This window comes from Acanthochromis polyacanthus, chromosome 12 (genome assembly GCF_021347895.1).
Source record: "Acanthochromis polyacanthus isolate Apoly-LR-REF ecotype Palm Island chromosome 12, KAUST_Apoly_ChrSc, whole genome shotgun sequence".
Classification (NCBI taxonomy): Eukaryota; Metazoa; Chordata; class Actinopteri; family Pomacentridae; genus Acanthochromis; species Acanthochromis polyacanthus.
Window position 1 is genome coordinate 33,595,600 of NC_067124.1, and position 24,254 is coordinate 33,619,853.

At 40.5% G+C, this 24,254-nt stretch overlaps 1 protein-coding gene across 1 annotated transcript in view; it reads right to left on the bottom strand.

Moving 5' to 3' along the window:
* LOC110951454 (dynein axonemal heavy chain 11) overlaps positions 1 to 24,254 on the bottom strand; it is a 44,432-nt gene that overhangs the window by 14,834 nt on the left and 5,344 nt on the right. Inside the window, 47 exon segments of the mRNA XM_051956926.1 lie at positions 1 to 183; positions 1,388 to 1,531; positions 1,612 to 1,725; positions 1,814 to 1,902; positions 1,905 to 1,959; positions 3,707 to 3,940; positions 6,203 to 6,364; positions 7,096 to 7,238; positions 7,366 to 7,489; positions 7,944 to 8,106; positions 8,239 to 8,432; positions 8,525 to 8,686; positions 8,769 to 9,008; positions 9,797 to 9,899; positions 10,191 to 10,356; positions 10,572 to 10,776; positions 11,364 to 11,537; positions 12,858 to 12,989; positions 13,095 to 13,245; positions 13,343 to 13,491; positions 13,778 to 13,905; positions 14,016 to 14,148; positions 14,229 to 14,306; positions 14,386 to 14,580; positions 14,659 to 14,751; positions 14,922 to 15,060; positions 15,145 to 15,261; positions 15,340 to 15,485; positions 15,579 to 15,735; positions 15,853 to 16,013; positions 16,800 to 16,931; positions 17,526 to 17,759; positions 17,839 to 17,991; positions 18,088 to 18,214; positions 18,293 to 18,384; positions 18,671 to 18,895; positions 19,438 to 19,560; positions 20,357 to 20,479; positions 20,579 to 20,737; positions 20,866 to 20,949; positions 21,176 to 21,334; positions 21,425 to 21,511; positions 21,626 to 21,742; positions 21,838 to 22,060; positions 22,140 to 22,309; positions 22,395 to 22,649; positions 23,825 to 24,157. Coding sequence (XP_051812886.1) covers positions 1 to 183; positions 1,388 to 1,531; positions 1,612 to 1,725; positions 1,814 to 1,902; positions 1,905 to 1,959; positions 3,707 to 3,940; positions 6,203 to 6,364; positions 7,096 to 7,238; positions 7,366 to 7,489; positions 7,944 to 8,106; positions 8,239 to 8,432; positions 8,525 to 8,686; positions 8,769 to 9,008; positions 9,797 to 9,899; positions 10,191 to 10,356; positions 10,572 to 10,776; positions 11,364 to 11,537; positions 12,858 to 12,989; positions 13,095 to 13,245; positions 13,343 to 13,491; positions 13,778 to 13,905; positions 14,016 to 14,148; positions 14,229 to 14,306; positions 14,386 to 14,580; positions 14,659 to 14,751; positions 14,922 to 15,060; positions 15,145 to 15,261; positions 15,340 to 15,485; positions 15,579 to 15,735; positions 15,853 to 16,013; positions 16,800 to 16,931; positions 17,526 to 17,759; positions 17,839 to 17,991; positions 18,088 to 18,214; positions 18,293 to 18,384; positions 18,671 to 18,895; positions 19,438 to 19,560; positions 20,357 to 20,479; positions 20,579 to 20,737; positions 20,866 to 20,949; positions 21,176 to 21,334; positions 21,425 to 21,511; positions 21,626 to 21,742; positions 21,838 to 22,060; positions 22,140 to 22,309; positions 22,395 to 22,649; positions 23,825 to 24,157 — 7,230 coding nt within the window.

A 24,254-nucleotide genomic window follows, 5' to 3' on the forward strand; every position in this document is an offset into this window, starting at 1 on the left:
CTCGTAGTATCTGACAATGTTAATAGTCCAGGCGCAAAGACCAGCTGCAGCTGTAGATTTGGTCCAGACTAGATCGGGATGGAAGTCGGGCTTTCTCAGATATTCTTGCTTCACCACAGTCAGGCAGGACTCAGGGATGTGCTCTTTATCATATGACACCAGGGCCTGCAGGAAATCATCCACCTGACAGACAAAAATACCAAAAAGTGAGGTATTAATATCTGCTCTAGGGTTTAGAGCAGATAGGAATATAAATTTGACATAATAAAACCTTAAAATGAGGCACATATTGGTCATTTAATCTCAAATCATCCAATTTTTAGAACAATTCCTGCTCGACCATTTCTGATTTTAAATTTTTCTGGCATAAAATATGGATATTTATGAAAATATTGTTTTTTTATCATATATGTTTATAGTAACTGCTTAAGTTTCTGAATTCTGAATCAATGGTATAATAAGAAATGACAATTTTATCTCTTAATCTCCTAAAATATTGTTGTTCATATATAGCGTCATATTTAAATGAAAAAAATGTTGAAAATGGATAAACAGAATTTTCTCTTTTTTGTACTGAACATTTCACAGATACTATTTTAAATATTCATAGTTTATGACAACAAAAAAAGGAAAAATTTGTTTACAAAAGAGACAGAGCCACACAATAAGGATCAGAATGTGATGGTGTCGTCTCACCAATAAACTCTACGCAAACTGTATAATATCTGTGGTTATGTGAAATTTATGACAGTGATTGGATAAAGTTCAATGTTATAATTCCTGTGTAGCTGGATGATAAATCTCACAGGCACTAAGAAACAGGTTTCAATACTAAATAACTGCATGTAATGTGAACCGCATCATTTGAAATGTAAAACGTTTTGAAGTTTTCTAGAAAGAATACTTTTTAAATGACAGTCATTTTGCCTATTGAATGTCATTGGCTTTTCCTTTTCTTTGACCTGTTGCCCACTTACACCCACTTACTGCTAAGGACAAGAGTGAAATGAAGGTTTTTACCTTCATTTCCTTCTTCAATCCTAGACTAGAGGTCTGCCTTACATGCATATGCAGTTTAACAGTCAACTATTTCTAAAAACTATCTATGATTTTAAAAGAAAAAGAACTGACCACATAAAAATGCTCAATTCTACCGACTTTTTAAAAACCAAATATGTCATTTTGTATCCACGCTTGCATCAGCAGGAGAGAGATTCTGAGAAAGAGGTCGACACGGTTGCCCCTCCAGCGACTGAGCATATTCATAAAGCCATCCAGCTGTAATGTGGGCGATGGAGAGATGCTGGGCAGGGCCAGGGTCAAGGCCCGCTCACAAATTAGATTGACATTAATCAGGCAGATGTGATTGACATGATGACAGCTTAACCTTGCCCATGAAGGCCCGCGCCGCCTTCCAGCTCCGATCCTGAGGAACTCGACCGCGGGGGGCCAGCAGGACCATCACAGCTGCTGCTACGTTGATTACTGCTGTCGGAGGGTTCGGAAAGGCCTTCAGCTCGGTCAGATTCACCTAAGAAAAAGAATTATATAGCGTTGTATGATCTGAACGACTGGAGATGTGACGGAATTGCGTCGACAAAGACGACCCACCTTGTTGAGCGTGTCCAGAGCCGCCGTGGCAGCTGTCAGCGATGGCTCTGCTTTGGCTAGGTCATTTTCACAGTCCTTCTGTTTGACAGCAATTTCTGCCTGAATGACAGCAACCTGTACACAATCATATGTGTGATATGGTAGGGTATGGAGATGGCCAAAAAAGTGCAAAAAAAAACAAAAACGTGATGAAATATCTCACTTTTTGTGCCTCGACGTCTGCAGCCTCTCTCTTGTTGCTAACCCTCTCAGTCTGCAGTCCAATCTTTGTAATTAGAGCTTCGATATTCTGGTTTTAAAGGTCAGCTCGGCTTCTTGGGATGCCAGTTTGGCTTTTAGATCTTCAACCTAAAATAGAGGGGAAAAAACCACATCATACTTCAATGCAGTGGTGTAGTCCAGGGTATACGGCGTATACCCACTTATTTTTCAGTTAGCATTGCGTATACCCACTTCTAATGCTCCCTGGTGCGCATCATTCAGTAATATCTGTGTGCCAGGTAGCCCTCTTTTCCTTAAGGATGATGAAGCCAAGAACAACCCTCCTCTGCCTGTAATTGGCTGGTACATGCTATCTTCACTGATTCGATTGGTTAACTTTAGGGATGAGCCAATCAGAGGCAGAGTAGGGCGGGTCATACAGAGGAAAATTTTGCTAACACCTCTGTGGCACTCCAGTTGATTGACAGGTCTGCTTGAAAGATGCGCGGAAATGCGAGAAAGTCAGAATAAACACCTTTCAAGTGAGTGGTACGTATCGAGCGAACCTACTTTCATGGATGATATAATTCTCAGGTAAGTTTTAAGGTGGTTTCCAAATGAATCATTGTTTTAAACTACTGGCAACATGACTGCACATTTCAAGGAGAAGATATTTTGTCGCCAGTGGTTAAAGCTGCAGTCAATTCCAGCCATTTTCAGTACAAAAAAATCGCTAATATTCTATTTGTAAATAAAAATATGACGAGAAATACATGGACTATTGGACGCGCATCGCGAGGTGCATTTCCTCGAAAACGACCCATTCGTGGGTTATATACAGACTTCAAGACATGTTTTGGACAAAATAGTTTACTGGCTTGTGTCGTTTGGATGTCCAAGGTTGGATTATGGCCGTTTTTTGTGGAATCTTTTCATCTGTGTGTAATAATGAACCCGGAAATGTGAGTCGCGCTGTGTACGTTGAAGCCGTGTATAGAGAACGGATGGATGGATATTCGTTTTTTGTCGGACAAATGTGTTTATATTACCCGCTGTGGTAATCACATCTGAAAGTAGTTTATACCGGCGGATTCATGAGAATCTAAGCTTTCCATCGGCGTATAGTGTTTGTATGATCACGTTTGCAGTTTCAGCCATTTAGCAAATTGCTTATGCAGATCTCAAAGTGTACCGCGGGCGGAACACTGAAGCGCAACTGAAGCGCAACGGGTTAAACTGAGTGTCGGGCCGAGTCTGACTAACGTTTTGAAAGGCTAACGTTATTCTAACGTAAGTCTGAAGCTAGCTAGATTGGGATAATGTGGGAAAACCTCGAGGCTGGTAGTTGATTTTAAAGTAAGTGAAAACACAAGAATGGGGACAGGTAGTTTAAGATTCGACCTAAAACAATATTGAGGTTTTGTTCATGATGAAATATGAACAAGGATGCACTGTCAACTTCATATTTGAAGTATTTTATTTAAATAAATGTTCAAAAGTAACTGAAACACCATGTTTGCCTCATGATAAACACGTTACATTAATCCTGTTTGCTTGTGTGACCAGTAATAACTACAAACTGCTCCTAATCAAGTCATGATAATTTTATAATAGTGAGCAAGTAGAAATGACTGAAAAAATTGAATAGAGTAGTCTTCTATGTCACTGTTTCTAAAACAGGGCGTTTTTCTGGACTAATTTTTTTTTTAAAAAGGTGAAAATTAAGGGTATACCCACTTCTCCAGGGACCACTACACCACTGCTTCAATGTGTAATGTCATGGAAACGCCCACAAATCAAACACTAATACCATTCCTAATTTGCCTATTTCAACCTTGTTCTTCAAACCCTAACATTAGCCCCTTTCAGGATGGAAAAAGAAAAACACACTCACCTGAGCAGCGGTGCTTTGGAGTTTTTGAAGGCCGCTGTCGAGCCGGTTCATCTTGTGCTGAAGCTGAGCCCGGCTCTTCTCCAGAAGGTTTCTGTACAACGTGATTTGCTGGAGAAAGCTCTTGGGGGTGGTGTAATTGTACCTCTTCTCATTGCGCCGGTATTTTTCACTTGCCTGGTTGACACTGGTGTGAACGTAGGCCATGAAAAGACTGATGGATTCCTGGACGGCGGGCTGTAAAAATAAGCAGACAAGGTGGGGAGAGAGGGGAGAACAGGGCGAGCTGGATTGAGTGGAGTTTAACATCCCCAACCTGATGGGAACTGAAATATTATCTTCATAAATTTTGAATTCATCTACAAGTTTTGCCATCGCACTTGGCTGGCCCTGACTTACTCAATCTGAAATTTAGGTGCAGCTCGCAGGAATGATTATGCTTTGAAACCTCTGTGAAAATAATGTGTTTAGCCCACTGACATGCAGCTTGTAAAACATGCTCACTGTTTACATTAGATCTGCCGTGCTCCAACTTTCCAAACACCGTCTACAGCGGCAGCAGCAACACATTGCAACTAGGTATTCATCATGCGGCGCACAATGACACACGGCCCCCATTAATCAGGCAGTTAGCGATCAATTAAAGCAAAAACAAATGAGCAGAGAATACAAGGATCAAAGCTGACCATAACTCACAAAAAGCCATTGTTAATGATCAGCAGCAAAAAAAAAAAAAAATCATTATTAATTAAGATTTGACATAATGCGTTTTGACAAAGCATGCGGTGTTCGGTTAAGATCTGAAAGAAGCTCATTGATTGGCCCCGTCTAACAACTATTAGCAGGTTGTGCATTTCTAACTTTAAATAAATGATCATTTCATTTCTTGCACTCCTGCCTCTTTAAGAAGATAAACAATCATTAATGACTTTAGATGTAATGTCGCTTGTTTAGTGTGTTTCAACTTTTTAAAGACAGTTTGTTAATTGCACACTAGCTTAACCCTCTGAAACCCAAAACCTGCTGGCGGATTTGGACGGTAGTCTTTAAAAATCGTCAAAACGAAACCATTTATTGGAGCCAGAAATTGTAAAAACAGAAAGAATAATCACATTCTTTCTAATCAAATAATTACATTTGACCTAATTATTTGTGTTGAGTTGTCCTGTCGAATAATTTGATCCAATCTAAGCTGAAAAACGTGATTTTTCGTCAAAATTACAAATTGAAAGTGTTAAACAGATTCTGCAAAAAAAAAAAAAAAAAAAAAATTTAATTAATTAAATTTTGTGATTCTCAGAGAAAACCTGAAGCCATGACAGTCTCAGCTGCAACCAACAGTCACGTGACGAAAATTTAGGGCATTTTTGGTTGAACTCGGCTGAACCGCAGGCAGTGTGTGCACAAAGCAGAGAAACAAGCATTTAAACCAACAATGTTAGTAAAATATCTATGCCATGCAGAGTCGCCATGTTTTCTACAATTTTGGTAACACCTGAAAAAAAATGTAGATGCTGATTCTAAAATCAAATACACTACTAATATATATATATTTTAAATGACATTAAAATGACTAATAAACAAAATTCTGTTTAAATCGTTTATGACTTATGGCATTATAACTGTGACAGACTGCACAAAATAATATTCTAAGTTCTCTTGTCATGGTTTTTATGTTTTCATAAAGGCACAGGACTGTATTTTGCAGTGAAAAATGAACTCACAGTAAGTAAAAAAGTGCAAAGGGTTCAAAGGGTTAAACAATCATCTGCATGAATCACACTATATCATTTATCCCATTATATTATTTAAGTCATTCTCTGCATATGTCGCTATAACCAACCTCCTACAGCTCCAGCTTCAACCATTACTCAGTTACCTAACGCTGAAAACGCTGCTGCTGCCATTACTTTGAACTGATACTCTAATAATGCCACAACTTATGAAAAACCACTCTTCTTCTGCATGTGAACACCCACATGTGGACAGATGTGTAAAAAGTGGAAAGTAATAGCCTGGCACGTGTTCACATATGTGATGACACTTCCTGGTTGTGACAGCTGTGCCACCTTAGAGGCTCGTTATGCGCTTAATCACTCTTCTCTCATTAACATAAATGATTCCGGGTTGTGATCGTTCCACTGCCATGATGGAAAACAATGATATGTCTGCACTCACTGTGAGTCTCCAGGCATGTGTTCAGCAATTTGTCAGCACCTCAGCAGAGAACTAATGATGAAGGATCTATGGAAAAGTTAATCCAGCTGCACTGCAGTAATTAGAAGGTGCTCATTAAAGTCGAACCCAGTCTGGGATATCGGCGGGGTACGTGACAAACCTGGGCATTTCTGGGAGCTAATATTGTTATTTTTAATAATATCGCACAGTTCAGACACACAGAGTGAAAAGCAGGGAGATATAAGAGTTTTATTTCATTCAGAATTTGGCTGTGAGGGTGAGATAAATGGTCAGATGGTAACTTGGGTTCAAAAGTCTGACCTCAATGCCTTCAATCTCTTGGATGAACCTGTAGCTGACTGACTGCAGAGCTTCACTGGTCCAAGGGTGAAACCAGTCGATGGTTGAGCAGTTGACGAGGGCTGGAAATTGGCGAGCTCTCACTCGCAGGGCACTGCCCACTGGAGACAAACACAGGACTACCTGCAAAGAAAAAGGCAAAAAGACAAGGTCGCATGCACACCCACAGATCTGTACTAACACGACACGCAGCCAAGTGCACATAGGTAAATCATCACAAGTCATAGATATCAAAGCGGCGCGTCTCTGAAAGGGAAACCCATAACTGGCAGCCTTCTGGCCCCCACTTTCATCACCTTGGCATGTGGACAGCAGCCACATTCGCAGTTGGCTGGAGCAGACGGTGACGCTACCAGAGGCCCTGGCGCAAACACGAGCTGGATGGCATACATGAGTACCGAGAGAAGAATTTCCTTCCTTTTAACCCCCCAGTTTGTCTGGCTTGGTTAACTCAGCTTGTCAAACATATTTAATAGTATTATACAGCAGCTGTGCTTTTAATTTACACTAAAATACTAATGTTTGGGAAGATTCTCTCATTAATTTCTTGTTGAGAACTGTCACATTCATCTAGTTTGCATTTCCAGTTTGTGTTGCTCCCTTATTTTCTCCACTTAAGTTTGGAGCTCACAGCTGCAACCGAATTATATTCTGTTAGGCTTCTTGGAAGTAATATCATCCAGATGTTGCCTCCAAAAACCAAGTTTTTATTTTAACTTTTTTAATGTTTGCTTTGGTAGCAAATATAGGGTTAAAGCTATTCACAATAAATTAGAAACAACACATTTCTCTCCTAATACAGAGAAGAAATATTCACAAATTGATGTTGTAAGACAGAATGTCAAAGACTGGACCGTGAGCTGTAGTCGGACTCGGTCTGTAAAGAATCTCCAGCAGTTCTCCTTGTTGTCCAGCAGTCCAAGTCCTCGGACCTCAGCTCTCACACTGGACACAATTCCTTCAATATCCTCTTCACTGAAGAGCTCAGGAACTTCTCCTGGAGGAAAAAACACAATTTCAGCAATGAGCACTCACTCTGCACTTACTGGTTTCAATCTACATGCATGAAGAAAATCCTGCAGGTGAAACACAAATGCATGGGTGCTATGGGTTTTGTTTCTGACCTGATGCCAGTAAGTCATTAATAATGACCAGAAACCGCTCAGCTGGTATCTGTGCATCAGTCAGGAGTAAAGCCACTCGCTGGTTCTTCACTCCGGTCTTTATGAACAAACCAGCCAGATCCACCTAAGAGAAACCACACATGCCATAAGTGAACACTCACAGTACAGCCTGCACACTAATATGAAGTCCAATAGAGAATCTAATATTCAATACAATAATTAATTGGAGAGCACAAGATTTTTAAAGAGGCTATTAAATGATTAAATTGACAAACTTGCCTCATCGATGAGATATTAAAAGATTTCCGAGCGGCTTTTAATAGTATCTGACAATTATTTTCTGCATCACTGCAAAACTGAACTACATCGATACAATGCATGCAGCCAGAGAAACTAACCTAGTATTTATTTATTTATTTGATTATGTGAGAAACCTTATTAACATTTTGCTTAATAGGAATGTAGTTTATTACAATGCCTGTGGATTCTAACTACTTCTCTACATTTCCATAGAAGGAAGCTTGATATAAAGTCATAAAATGCTTGGTCTTGGTCTTGGCTATAAGCTCAGTATTTACCTTCAGGTCCTGGATGCTGTAACCCTTAGTCAGAGTGATTTGGAAGACTTCCACAGAGGATATGTAGGCAGCCAGACGAGTCAGGCTCTGCTTCCCGCTGCCCCCAACCCCGATCAGTAAGCCATGACCGCTTGGAGCCTCCAGGATGCGACTGATGCGACAGCTGGTAACGGCACAATCTTTGTTATGCCTCTAAAGACGCAGATTCTTTACTTACCATGATCAGATGGGATTTAATTAAGCTTACTATGATCATTGCAGTTATTTTAATAATCAAGCAACCAGCTCCACTTACACATGTTGCATGGCATCTTCAAACAGCACCAGATTCATGGCAGGGTGGAGCTCATTGTAGCTCTCCAGGGCGTCTGCGAGGATGGTTCTGAGCGCAGACCAGTCGCTGACAGGAGCATAGGAAGGATACTCACCCATTTGGGAGAAGTGACAGTAAAGGAGGGGTTGCTTTTTCAGCTTTGCATCCTCCAGTCCCTTTAAGAAGACATGCATAATAAGAAATCTTTTGGTTGAATATTGTTGTGAGAAATTGAAGAACAGCAGTTTTATCAGAGGCTGCATTATACCTCAAAGCATTCATGCACAGTTTCCATTTGGAGCTTCCGGAAAAGCTGCAGGTCCTTGACATCTACCAGTCTGTCTGAATACACTCTGCAGGACTCATGGTGCCACAGCAGTGCCAGATCTGAGCTCTCTTTCACAGTCTCAGGTCCAGAGAAGAGGATGCCCTTAACAGCACAGACAACCGTATGAATATTTCCCTTACATCTCATACGTCCACTTGTAAAACTTGCTTACTATGAGCACTACCTGGAAGATGTTGGATATGTCTCGGAGGTTGAACGTGTAGTGAAACTTGATGGCAGTGGGCAGAAAGTTGTGAACCATCTTGTGATGAAGGGTTACGGCAGCTTGGACCACAGGTGTAGCGCTCCTCTGAACCGGCGGACTGAACGACTGCTGCTTCAGATGGAAACACACGATCTGACTGAAGATCGACATCTGAGCTTCAGGTGCAGGAAAGTTCACTGCAAACACCGAGAAATGTCTCTGTAGAAAGGAAAGGCACAACTAAATGTTAGGAAATATTACGGAGTAGATATATTATGCTTGCAAATGCAGCACCTCAACACTTCAAATGCATCATTAACGATTTTATTGGAAAATATGGATTTAAACTCCACATTGGAGTTCTTTTTAGTATCACTACAACACACTTACAGACTGTTGGTTCAGTACAAAACACTTCGTTAATATCTGTAATACGTCTGATTTGAAGTCCAAACCACACAGCATTCAAGATAATTTTTACATTTCACATTTTAACATTATACAAAATAAAAACTTCCTCCTCCGCAAACAAGTGAGAATGTTGAAAACTAGGGCTGAAACTAATGATTTTTTCACTGTCCATAGACGTGTTGACTATTTTATCAGTTAATCAATTAGTTGTTTAGTTGGTAAATGTCAAAAAATGGTCTCCAAATGTCATTTTTTTTGTCACAACCCAAAGATATTAAGTTTACTGTCACAGAGGAGTAAATAAACCCAAAAATATGCAAGTTTAAGAAGCTAAATTGAGACTTTTTTTTTCTTTAAAAAATGACTCAAAACTATTAATGGACTATCAGAATGTTTGATCATTCTATATGTTATTAATTCACACATAATTTGGATTAATTTGAGGATAAACTATGGTTTGAACACTTACCAGCATTCTTCTATGGCCATTTGATAAGATTTGTTTTGAAAGAAAAATTATTGTGAGATACCTTTTTAAAGCCAGCTTCAAAGAACTTCAAAAAGATTATATATAGGCAATTTACTGACAAACACACCTGTAATCTGGGGTTGATAATGAAGCTCCCAGCAGTCGGATTCATACAGGCAACATACTGGGTGTTGTGTATTTCTTTCAGGGTCAGTTTCTGTCTGCCATACCTGCAGACAAATGGAAGTAGGATCAAAGAAACAAAGAAAACAAGCTAGGACGACACTCAGATGTACAACTGGTACTGTGCTTCCATATATGTGTATGCTTTAACTATTGATACAGGGAATTTATTGTGTTGCTACTATTTTATGTGTTTTCTGGATAAGTGATGCTCCTTCCGTTCTCTTTCTGAGGTTTCTTACATTGTTTTCCCATCAATAAATCATGTCCCAATCCAAACTGAGGGTCTATGACTAGAAAGTGTACAGATTAATTGACCTGGCTTGATTTGACCTCACCAGTGCCCATAATCCAGATGTTGGCGTATCAGCGTGTGAGGCTGCACTGTTCCATAACTGTCAACAGCTGGCATGTTCAAGTCATCTATAAAGTAGACCAGCCTTCTGTTGCCCACTGGGGAGAAGCTTCTGCCTGCTCTTTTCTCTAACGGACGCTCCAGCATCACTACAAGAGGAAGTGAAGTGATTTATCACAAATAGACAACTACGAAAAACTGCATATACAAGTCAAAAACCGACAGAAATGAAGTAATGATTGAAATACGACGTGGATTTTTCTCCCAAACCAATCTTTCTGAGTCTAGTCACTGCCAGCAGATGGTGCTACAGTTTACTTGATGTGCTGTTGTGCACCATAGAACATTAAAAAAGAGCCCTCACCCTGCAACAAGAGGGAGGTAGTGTAGTAGTTGAAGGGTACTTTTGTGGTCATGTAACTCTCTGGCAGACAGCCTAACTTGTTCTTGACAAGTGCAGTCTTTCCCACTCCAGCGTTCCCCACCAGCATCACAGGCTGTCTCCTCTCCAGCAGCAAGTCCATGAAGTAGCGAAGACGCACAGTCTCTGCTGTGTGCACCAGAACAGCCTGCAATCATAGAAACAGCGGGAAGACACAGAGCAGAAACATACATGGTTATTATGGCTTTCTTTGAGTGTGATTTATTGACAGACATGTGTTCAGTGAATTGTATGTGATTTATAATTTCTTGTATTTCCCCAGAACACCACAACTATTCTGTCATAATAGCATCATTTGCTCAGAACAAAACCCCACTAATTATGGCTCAGCAAGAGCCTTTGGAGCATTCACAGCTGTACGCGGGAGCATGAAGAAAGACAAAAGAGCGTGGGTGATAGCTCAAGCCTTGTTGCTCATGCCTTCACCCCTACACAGTCTGGTACAGAGAGTAGTAGATGGTAATCAGACACAGTGGCAAGCCTATCATCCATTCCAGCACCCCTGCCATAACCTCATGATGGGACTTCACCCTCTTTTATTATGCTCACTGAGGCATAGAGACATTTTTAATGTGACTGTATTGTTTATTTTTGGTTATTTTGGTTTAAGAAGCTGCCTTCTCTATATTGTGAATTATTTGTCAGACCATTTTGCAAAGTTTCTCTCTCGAGGGTCGTACTTTCCCGTACTTGTCGTACTTTGCGTGTTCTTACCTGTAATGGTGTACAAGTGTCGATTTCAAACAGAGGAACGGTGTCACTCCAGGGCAGGAATCGTCTGGTTTGATGGTCCAGGTAGTAGTCAAACACAGTCCCCTGTGCTGGAAGCTTCACTGTCTTCATCTCTTTGGTCCACCACTGACTGAACTCTACGCGATAGTCATGGAGCTAGAAGAAGCAAAACAAAATATGTCTTAATTCATATATTTTCCTTTACGTAAAGCTAAAACTATATATACTTGACATACTTAAGTCTCTCAACACAAGGAATTGTATTTTGCGTGTGGCTATTGACAAAGCAAAGAGAAGAAGGAGTAATAACTTAGCGGACTAGTATGAGAAGTATTAAACTCTGTTATAACGCTTTCTAAACAATCCTTGAAGTTTCCTGTAACACTAATCTCCAAATGCACATTTTTCCGTGAAAAATTTTTAGCATTTCTCTTGAAAAACATCCATTGTAAATTGAACACTTCAGAAACACAGCCTGTATTAGTATTATTAGGATACAACAAATCCTGCAGAGCGATGTTAATTTTGTCAACGAACCATGATAAAAAAACATTTGTTGATAACGAAAACTAAATTAAGACTAAACAAAAAGGATCATTTTAAGACAGGAACCATGACAAAATGTTTTAGCCTTTTAGAATGAAAAATAAGCGACAATACAGACAAACTGACAGAGGTACCGTTTTAATTCAAAGTGCAGAGCTGCAGCTCTCAAAGTTGAATCCAAATAAATTTCTTCTGTTTAGAAGATTTATCAGTTTGACCTGTTGTACTGCTGTTAAATATGAAGCTATATTCATGTCAGGTATTAATGCTATCTTGCAGAACCAGAAGTATAACTTAAACTCATTATCAAATTACAATGAGAAGTGACAACAAAAGCAGTGAGACAAGCAAGGAACATGCAGGCAGCAGTTGAAATGCATTAAACATTAACTTAAGTCTGCTAATGTGACACAGGTGATGTGGGCGTTACATTAAAGTTACTTTCAGTCACAAGAAATGATTCACTTCTAGAGTTTGGCTCAGAGTTGGAACGCTGTTAAATGGATTTACTGAGGAGAGTCTGTCTCTTGCATCACTGCAGAACAAACACTGAACGTTTTCCATTAACCTCGCCGTAGGCAAGAATACCTTCTGTAACCGTGGTAACTGTACACAAAGATGGCGGCAGCTGTGGTTTCAAAACTACATAAATATTATAAGCAACAAAAACACAGCGACAGAAGCTAGACAAAAATGCTCACTGAAGTTAGTAAAAAAACTAATTTCACTACTCTAATACACATTTTTGCCAGAAGACTAAAGCTAAATCTAGACGAAGAGCTAAAATCAACACAGCTGCAGAGGATGTGATCGTCATGTCCAAACTGAAGCACTCACAGTCTCTTTGCAAGGTGGATTACATTGTGCAACTTAATATGCAAAAGACAATAACAATTATTACACCATAATTGAATTAAACCGAATGAATACCTGATCTTGACACAGGGCCCCACCGAAAGCCCAGATACAGGCAAAGGTGAAGTATGTCTCATAGATCTCTCGAGGGGATTCAGATGGAATATTTTCTGGTGTTAAAAGGCAGTCCAGCAAAGTGCACAGTGTCTGAATAAGGAAAAAATACAATTATATTGGAATATTCTGGATAGAAAGATGTAAAAGGAAGAAAAAAAAACATGAATGCTCTGTGAATGCTTGTGTGATATGCACCTGCACCATGGAGTTCTCTGGGATGGGAGTGATGGTCTTGAAAGTGTTTTTCATCTGTTCTAGACAATGTGGAACATATTTCTCAAACAGTATGGTGAGATGGGCTCTTTCTGTCTGACGTTCTCGTTGGTCAATCCAGCTGGCAACGTACCTGAGTGACAATCCAACATACATAAACAGCCTCACACGGGGAAAACTCTGTAATATCTGGAAGAGAAATAAATAAAAGGGATTCCTGTGTAACTTACGGGTTCCAGCCCAGGTCCTGCTGGTTAACATAGAGGATTCCTGCTCTGGATACAGTGGCAGGAGTGGCCATTCTTAGGTGACTGATTTCAAACACCAGCCTCATGGATGGAGTAAGCGACACACGTTCATTACTGGCCAGAGTCAGGACCTGAAGGATATCGTTCCCAACTATGATGACATCTGAATGGTCAATACGACGGTACAAGACTCGACCCAAACGATAAGGAAAACACCTCCATATCTCATCAGCTTTGACAGACTTGCTTTAGAATATTTCAAAGGCACAAGATCACTGTGACATGATCCATCATGGTGGAAAAGGACCTCCAAGTGATTTGCTGAAGGAGTGGGGGGGGGACATCTTTTTTCTGTCTATACCACCTCGGTTGCTATGTGTTGTACAACAGTGTATGAGCGAACAGGAGGGGAGGTACCTTGTTATCATCCATCACTGTGTTGAGTGATTCAATCCACATCGGATCAATGTCTCCATCCAACACAATCCACTTAGGCCCAAGGTGGGAGATGTTTGCCTGTTCTCGCATCAGCGATGAAAGCAAACCTCATGCAGAGATTAAGGGATGCAAAGAACAAGAGAGATTGCAAGGTATAAGTACTATTTACACTGAGCTGTTTCTTGCATTGTAATTTTTGAATCTTCTTTCAGTTTACCATCTTTCCACTCTCTAGTTGCAGGATGGATGAAGCCAAACAGCTCATCTCTGTCTATTGCTTTTGGATTGAGGTCATTCCACACAGGCTTCCTCTTCAGGTTTACGTAGGTTTTATGCAGAACTCTCAATATCTATTGGAAATATTAATAAGCCAAATTTGAAAGTGAGCTGAGCATGTATTTTTACAACATCTGAGGTATAAAAATCTAACCTGGCTTTTTCCAGTTCCTGCATTTCCAACAACAAAGACGGAGTGACGCACTGCCATGAGCTCCTCCAGCTGCACCACCTGACAAAAGTAAAGATGTTTACAAGATGATTCTTTCATTACTTTTCTCTAGGTAGGTGTACATCAATTCACGTCAAACCTTAAGGATAAATGTCTCTTCGGGCTGCAGTCGGAGCTCCAGTGTGGTCTTTCGGATGGCCTTTTCAAATTCACAGTCCCTCTGTCTTTCCACCTCCAGGCCTGGGAACAGATCACCCAGCAGCCCCAAGAAGACAGTCACATCCTCAGTCACGACTTTAGGCATGTTGAAGTCTCGCAGAGCACGCATAAGCACCTAGGAATTAATGTGCACATTTGTATAAGAAAGTGCTTTCTCATATGGCTATGAGATGACATGCACGAATGAAGTCACCTGATCCTCTGGTCTTGTTTTATCTCTTCGTCTCAGTGCTCCTGCCAGGACCAGAACAGACTTGACAGCACGCAAACCCCAATCATAGTGGTCCTAGCAGCAAAAAGAAAGGAAAGTAAAGATGTACACAACTCTGGTCACACTTACCATAAATCATGATGCACAAAATAATGAGATTTATTGAACTGTTTTATGCTTTTGAGCATGTGCTGAAAAGATGTATTATTGGTGTCCTCTGTTCCAATTCACACTTTTTCCCCTACCTGTTTGGACAGCAGCTCTTTGCAGAGTGTGTACAGAGTGATAAACTTCTTGGCTAAAATCTTTGCACCACGGAAGCCCTCTGCCACCAACATGATCTCACAAATAAGCTCAGTGTCGGGCACCACCATTGCACAGGGCCTATAGCAGGACGTAGACGATGCAGACATGAGTTCAACGCTGAAAAAAGCTGCTCTATAAATAAAGTTACTGTATCATTCCCACCTGAAAAGAGCCTTGAGGTTCTCAGGCAGCTCTGTCCTGCCTGCATAGCCAGGATTCATTGTGATGAAAATCCCAACTGAGGGCTTTAAGACAATGTCCGTTCCGAGGAACAGGAACCTGTGAGGTGGCAGACAAAGTTTTTAAATGTCCACTGTTACAAGATGAAACTTTGTGAACTCAGCTTCAACTACTCACCTCTTCTTTTTCGCACGAATGGCATCCTGAATGGTTTTCACCTGCACTGCTACGACGGAGAGAACATCCACAGGGATACGGTTGAATTCATCAAAGCAGCCCCATGCTCCAGTCTGGGCCAAACCCTTGTAGATATTTCCAATGGACTGAGCATAAACAAAAGAGAAACACTGCATCAAAACATACTTCTAAATGCAAAAACCGACCAAAAGTAAACTCCGATCTGTTGAACATTCCACCTTGTAGTCCATCTGTTCAGAGCAGTTGAAAATGTACACCATGACACCCATGGCCCTGCCGAGATCCTTGGTGGTCTCAGTCTTCCCGGTTCCAGCAGGGCCTGCTGGTGCTCCACTCATAGTCAGGTGGAGAGACTGAGTCAAGGTGATGTAGCACCTACGATTGACAACAGCACAAAGAGATACACAAATCCAATGTTTGGCATTCTTTAACAGAGTTGTGAAATTGTGTGTTTTGAATGCATGCATGAAAACTGGTACACAGCAGAGCTACCGGTCTGTTAGGGGGGTGATGACCAGACGAGGTGTATTTCCAAGATACTCATAAGAGTAGAAGAACTGAGCATCGCAGATGTTAACACAACAGTGGCGAAGCTGCTCGTCCCAGCGGTGTCGAAGCTGGGAGAGCCACTGAAAGGCCTGCGAGGTGGTGACCTGTGAGAATATATGGCTGCTGTCAAACCATGCAATGAGATAATGTCACAAGAAATATGTTTTCGCGCAGGTGGTATGTAAGCCTATAGTCCATATCTCATTCTATGCATTTAGCATAAAAGAAGCTGCATATCTTTGGGAATTGCACTGTTCCTATTAAAGTCTGCTGTAAGTCCAAACAAAAGTTATATTTTTGTTGCACACTGGTTGCAAATGGAGAACTGAACTGTGGCTGTAAGGACTGCAATATATATAAATATATACACTACCATTCAAAAGTCTGGGGTCAATTAGAAATGCCCATATTCTTGAAAGAAAAGCATTTTTTTTTCAATGAAGATAACATTAAATGAATCAGAAATCCAGTCTAGACATTGTTAATGTGGTAAATGACTATTCTAGCTGGAAATGTCTGATTTTTAATGGAATATCTACATAGGAGTACAGAGGAACATTTCCAGCAACCATCACTCCTGTGTTCTAATGCTACATTGTTTTAGCTAATGGTGATGAAAGGCTCATTGATGATTAGAACACCCTTGGGCAGTTATGTTAGCACATAAACAAAAGTGTGAGTTTTCATGGAAAGCATGTAATTGAGTGGGTGACCCCACACTTATGGTTTTGTATACATATCCCTATCATTAAAAGAAAGTGAAATTAAGAAATAAATGTGTGTTATGCTTGTTATTTTACAAATCACAAGAAAGCCTTTTCCTTATAAAGCCAAAATTAACTTAAAAAAAATGATGCCTTAATGTCACAGAATGATTCAGTTTTGTTAACCTTTTGAGCAATAAGGTTGGAAACAATGTCTCTAGCATGGACATCAATGGTGCATATAGTCATGATCTTCTGTCTGTCGCCTGAGCTGAGCTCTCCCAACAGCATGCTGATCAACAAGTTGAGCTGAGAGATCTGTTGGAAGAAAAAAAACAAGGAAATAGATACTAGTTAAGAGAAGAGCAGCAATTTACATACACATATGGGTTTGAAGTGGCAACACTCTAATGCAACAGTCTTGGTTCAAGTTTCCTATCTCACTTATATTGTCAAGTGTTCAAATTTCAATCCATGTGGAACATCAGACACATGCAATGGACCAAAGTGGACCCTGTGTACTTTAAAGCCAATCAAAAGTAGTCTTGTGTTCTTGTTTTGACTAAAACGTCACTGGATGTCATTTGTCCCTGGTCCTGTATGACAGCAAATCCAATCAGTGCAGTGCGGTGGGTTGAAGGGGGAGAGAGATTATTCAAACAGCAGCCAAGGGCATGTTAACCTTTAATAGTGCTGATGAAACTGACAAGAGTGACAATACAACTGTGAGCACAGACCACAATGAGGCTCCACCGGCCCAGCTCAGGTCACCGACTCTGCTGTGATTATGATGCCATTATGGAAAAAATATATATATAATACTGTGTTTTTCAGAAAGTCATGATTTGAATCCAAATTTTATTGCATATAAGGCTTTTCCTGCAAAGCTGCACTGAACTGTGTAAAAAGTACCTGTTTCTTGTTGTAGTCTTTCAGTGCAGACTCAAATCCTTCCTCCAGTCTTTTAAACACAAGCTCCATATCGTTGCTCCACCAGATCTGAGATCCAGTGAGCGCAACCTGGGCGGGGAAGTCCAGAATCCACTGTTCTCTGGGTCTGTCCTCGTACACCGACACAGCTTCAGACAGGTGACCCCTGACGCTCTCCTTCATAGACTCCTCAAGACGAGAAAGCCAAGTTTCCACCTAATGCAAAGCATTCTGGATTACATTATGAAGTGTTGGAGCTATTTCACCTCTGTTCTGCTACTAAATATGATCTTACCGGCCCGCTACAGCAACAATCAGTCTGGAATGGGACGTATTCTCTATCTTTGCTGTACATGCCCACTGCAAGTTTAGGAGCATCCAGCTGTTCATTTTTGGAGAACTCAAGATCGGACATGTTGTCGAAAAACTTTGCCAAATGGACAGTTACCTACAAATGACATTTGTTTACAACAGAGACACCAACAGTGACATTACATAAACACAAAACAAAAGAAAAATGAAAGGAAATTCTACATAAATGTACCTCTCTGGGACGACTCCCTTTCGAAAGGATGTCCAACAAGTCTGCAGATGAAATGAAGTAGAATCTTGGAAAAGCGAGTCTCTTTGTCTCCAGGTACTCAGTGAGAGCTTTTTCACATAACGCCAGCCTGACAGGAAGAATCCACAGGAATAGTAAGCAGAAAATTTCAAATAGCTAATTAAAGTTTAATGAAATGAGCATGAACCTTTTTTGCAGATCCTCTAACTTCTCGAACAGATGAGGTTTGTTGGTGGCCTCGATGACATTTTTAGTCTTGGCACTGTCCAACATTAACCCCTGAAAAAAGAAAAGAAAAAAAATCTATGGCTTTTTGGCTGCTTTTCAAAGAACAGATAGGAGTTAAGAATGGAAACACATTTAAAGTGTGAGCAGCAAAATATTTATTGTTTGCAAAGTCAAAGTGTGATGAGAATAAATCAGGAAATTGCATCAAAATCTCTTAATTCTATGTGTTTCACTTATGAGTTTGGCAACATAACCAACCTGCTATAACCAGATTCTGCAAAAACCAAATAAAAAAGGTTTACAATAATGACAGCCCTGTGTGCGTTTTGGTGCAGACCTGAAATTCTGCATCTATCACTTGGAATCTTAGTGCATCTGCAGGCAGCTGCTGGCGAATGTCATCACAGCCTTTAAAGATGCTCTCGAGGTAGGCCCATGTTCTTTGGACCTCCATCCACACCATCAGCACGGAGTCAGCCACAGTCAGCTGTTTCTGTAGCTCCACTACCTGATACAAGAAGTGGTCTACATGCTTGCTCTGAAAGACACTCTGCAGCTGAACCTTGAGGATAAGGACAGAGAAATGAGCATGGTCCATCTGAAAGATTTGGTGCACCAAACTGACACCCAACCTGTGGTGAGAGAATGCCATATCTAGATCACCAGACACCATTACATTAATCATTTTTATTTGAAAACGCATTCCACCTCATCAGCATGCCAGGCCATAAATAAGTGGGGGAGGGAAATCGACTATTTAAACAAAGATGGAGGCACTAAAAGTGGCAAGACTTCTAATTGCTGGCTGTAACCCCCCCCAATACATCTGGTGTACATGTTCAAAGACCGCCACGGTGCAACAATGCCTCGTATTCTCTAGCAGCTATAAATCTAAGCACTGAATAGGGACCTCTCTACTCTCAGCTGTGCTGTTAGACACTCAGACCGGGCGGCCCCCTTTCTGCAGTCTCATCTCTATTCAGCTCTCAACTATCGGTGCTTCTCACAGACAACTGAGCTCGAGAACGAGTTCTTGTGCTTTTACAGCCATCATGCATTTTCTGACTTGGTGGGGTCACACATAAAATCTCTTTAGATATCTACCTGATGATCCTCGAGAGCTTCAATAAGCTCCTCGTCACATTTAAGTAGTGGCACAGAGGTTTGGTAATGTTCTTCATAGGAAAGCTCCACTGACGCCCACGTTTGGCTTATTTCTGTTACAACCTGAAATTAAAAAACAGCATATAACACTGTTTTAATGATACAAAATGCATTTTCTACTGTATCTACATGGCACCAAGTTTACAAATACTCATAAGATTAGCTCCTAGCTCAGTGCCGTTGCATTTTTAAAACAACTCGTATCTCTGAATGTAGTCTTCAGCTGTCAAAAAATGATATATAGTCATGGAAAAATTATTAGACCACCCTTGTTTTGTTGTTCATTTTAATGCCTGGTATAACTAAAGGTACATTTATCCGGACAAATACGATAACAACAAAAACAGCTCGTAAGAGTTTAATTTAAGAGCTGATATCTAGCCATTTTCTATGGTTTTCTTGACAATAACCAAAATCACTTAAGTTCCTACATCAATAGCTATGGCATTTTATTGCCAAAACGATGGTTTTAGGTAATCCATGTTTTCTTTTCTGTCTGTTGTAGACACATGATACACACAGGAGTTAGCACTTGATTGCATAACCATTGTTTTTGATGACAAAGGTGGTCAAATAATTTTTTCCATGACTGTAGATATAGACTTCAAATAATCTAGTCATGTTTGTTAGTTCAGCATGTTTCTCTAAACTTCAAACATGAGAATTATGAAAAAAAATGTTTAAAGTAACAGCCAGATGCTATGAAGCAAGACAAAGAGGAAAACTTCCTGCAATCAAATCCCTCCAAAATGTCTAAAAGTAAATGCTATCTAGTGAACTCAAAAATACTTTACTCAGAATCCTGTAACATTATATATTTTGTAAACCACAAAAGATGATGTTTTAAAAGAAGAAAAACCTTCTCTATGGCCATTTCTTTGACCGCCTTATCCACTATGTTGTGAACTTCATCGTCAAACAAATGCAGCTGCAGAGCCAAGAGGTCTTCCAAGGTGGTGCTGTCTGTCACAGTAAAGTCCCTCTATTGAGGAAAAATTACACACAATCTCACATTTCTATGAAGCAAGACAAGAAAAAATGCTTCTCCTTAGCAAAACCTCTGCTGGGTGTATTTATGCACCTGCGTTGTTCTAATTAGCTGCACCCAGTGGCGCTCTCGTATTGCCAGGTTCTGGAGTTGACTCACGGCCCGCAGTGACGTCAACAAGTTCTTTACATAAAGGTCTAATCCAGAATACACGTCCCACACGCGGGCCTCTTTGTCAAGCCTCCGTATGTCCTACACAAACAGAAGGTAGGTAAACATAATTAGTTATTAGGGGCATCTGTTACAAACAGCAATGGTGCATGACAGCAAGACAGCAGGAGAGATGAGCTGGTGTGATGTAGCACTGTTGGTGACCTCACCTTGGCAAACCTCCTCAATTCTGCATCCATCTGGTCCACGTTTATCTGCCTCCATTTGGCCATTGTCCAGTTTTCCACACTGCTCTGTATAGATAAAGACACATGCAAAGGGGTCAATGGGCTGAGGGGCTTAATGGGGACATTTAGGGCATTCAAAGGCTCAACAACGGGCTCCAAGAGGACAAGCAGGTCGAGTCATTTAGTTATTGGGGTATTGTAGTCGTGTGATGAGCCTTCTGTTGCATTTCCATATCCTCAAGAATACTGACATTTAACCGTAAATGGTTATAATTCAGATTAAGCTACTTACCTGCACGTACACAACAATATCCCAGAGTTCTTTGAGGACTGTAATCTCTCGTCTGCAGAGCTTGATGTCTTTGTAGTCTGGAATGGTAACATCGAACAGATTTGTAGACTCCTGCAGCTCTGCTACTTCTTTCTCCATATCCTGGATTGCTTTTTCAGACTAGAAAACACATGGCGACTGTCACCCAAAGTGTACAGTAGATACACAATGTTATTTCACTCTTAAAACGAAGCATTTTTAAACTCTTACTTGTTCCAAACCAGCATAGGGAAGCACTGCATTATAACTGAATGGTGCTGTTGCTCTGAACATCTCCCTGAACTTGATTTGCTTCACCTGAAAAACAACAAATAGCAGTTTCATGTTCTTTCCTCTAGGGGATAGAATACAACAGTTTCCATGGGTGCTTTACAAATTCTCTGGAAATATGCAGGAAAAGTGATCTGTCACCTCAAAATCCACGCATCGTCTCCGTAAAACCATCACCTCTGCATTCTGCATGGGTGCCACCTCATGCCTCACTTTCACGGCCAGTTTTTTAGCTTCACTCCATTTCTCAGGGAGTTCCTGTTGAAGAACATGCAGTATTTTGATTCTTAATAATTCTCATATTGTGTTACCATTTGAAAGTGTTGGGTAAATTAACCCATTCTTGTCCTTGCCTCCATTTGAGAGTAGAACTGCTCAGGTATCGTCACACCATATCGTTCCAGGAGGTTCACTGTGTCTCTAAGAGGCCCAAACATCTTGTCAGTGGCTTGCTGTCTGTCTCTCATAGCCAACAGGTGACTCATGACTTCCAAAAAGGCATAATGGTCCACTTTAGCCATAGGATGGTTTAACCCTTCAACGGTGGCTTGGATGAACCTCTGCAGCTCATCAAGACTGAGTGGAAAAGTTGGCAAAGTAAGGACAACTAATGTTACTGCTTGGTCTGAATGTAAAAGTCAGATAATCATTTTACCTGTTAGTGACATGCGTCAAGAGGTGCTCTTTGAAAAGCCAGCTCCACTTTTTTACAGTGCTGAGAAGACTGGCTTTAAAGAGCTTCACATCCACCCGAAACCACCCATCAAACACTCTGAAGTCCTCCAGCTGGGAAATTTCAGTATATAGATCCTCATAACAGTCAATCTGTAAAATGTAAACAATATTAGACATTACAATTTTAAAAATGTCCACATATTGGAAAAACACACAAGTTTAGCAAACTTTTCACCTGTTCTTTGAATTTATCGATTGTAGGCGGGTTTCCGGGGAGAACATCTGCTCTGTGAGCCTCCATCTCTTCTGCTGTAAGTCCACGTCCATACAGGAGAAACTGGCTGAGAAACTCAGCTCTGTCATCTTGCCACAGGTGGGAATAGCAATCAAACTTCCTCTGGTAATTTATCGCTTTCTTCAGGATATTCCCCACTCGCTCCATTATTTCTTGTCTCAGGCCCAACAAATCCGGCATGCCATCCATTACATCCTGTAAGAGTTACATTACATGACATGAAACATCAGGAGAATGTACTATTTGGAGAAGAAAACCCTGTGATGAGTTTGGCAAGTTTAGAACAGTGAGAAATACACTTTTCTAGTTTTTGAGGGGTCCAAATGGAACACATTTACTGTTGTGTTGTCAACACAAATGTCAACACAAAACCGCATCCTGCTCAACATAAAAACCGCAGAATTACATTTAAAACATTTTCCGGAAAAATGTCCCTTATTACCCCACTGTCCCTCATAGCCCCGTTTTACGGTACTATAAATCAGATAATACACAAAAACTAAATTCTAAGCAGAAATTTTACTTAACACCCCAATCCACCATACTACAATTCAGATACTCCTCTTTGCTACTGACAGCATCTGTTTTGCTCCTAAAAGAAAGGAAAAGCGTAGTCTTTGCTCTGATGAGCATAAGTCTGTGATCTATGAACACCTCTAATGATGTCATACATAGATGAAACCCTTTGACATGTATGTTATTTGTCTAAAACAAAAAAAGTGTAAAACTGTATCTTTAACAAAAAAAATAATAATTTCATTCAAACTTCTGAGCACCACCAGTTTTGGAAGGCATACTATTTTTTTAAAAAATGCCAAAATTACAACATTTACAGGTGCCAGCAACTGTAAAAACAAAAAAAAACCCTGAAAGAATCACCAGATTGTCAATTCTTATGATCATTGAACTACTCGTCTGCCACATGCAGTTCTGCTGCAAACTTGCAACTGTGATATTTAATCAAAATCACTTGATTCTACATGCTTAATTTAAATGTTGCCATAAATAACCGATGTACACAAACAAGACTCTTCAAAAACAACACATTCTGCATTCCACAGCACGTATGATGCCCATTTTTGACTCAGTTATGACAATCACACAAGGGCCAAAAATTACTTTGGGCTAAACTGCAGGCAATGTTTACACAGAAAGGGAGGCAAGTATTGAAACACATTAAGAAGTAAAGTATCTTCCATTTTTGCAGTCCTGTTTGCAGCTGTGGGCACCTGGAAAATCGTAAGTTTCTAAAACAAAGATGATATTATGACATATTGTGTTCACATTCTTGTGTGAGTTTTCCAGGAATTAAAAAACAGCTGCAGTGTGTAATAAAATCTGTGTGAACAATCAGATCTAGATCAGAGTACCTGGTAGCTCTCTGTGCTAAGATGAGCGGCCACTCTTCGCACATTCATGGAAGTCTTGAATATATCTCCAAGCAGCCCCTCCACCAGTTCATAGAGACCGTCTCCTGCCTCTCGCTCCATTGAGGGATAGAAGTTCATCCCTGAGCCATTCAGCAACAACCGGGCCTCAAACAGAGGAGCCCGATTCAGCCACAACTCCATGTTGTCGGCGAAGAACTGGAGAGAGTGGCTGATGTAGTTGAAGAGCCCCTCCACCACGATGTCATCGACATATTCTAGGTAAGACAGCCATGCTTCTGAAGCAGGATCAGCATGGAAAAGGGCTGAATTCTCCTGAATAAGTGTAAGATATAGGAAAGATGTTTAGCACAAGGTTTTGGCCCTGCAATAATAGAAATATATACTTTGTTTGGCTTTAAGGGATAGTGCA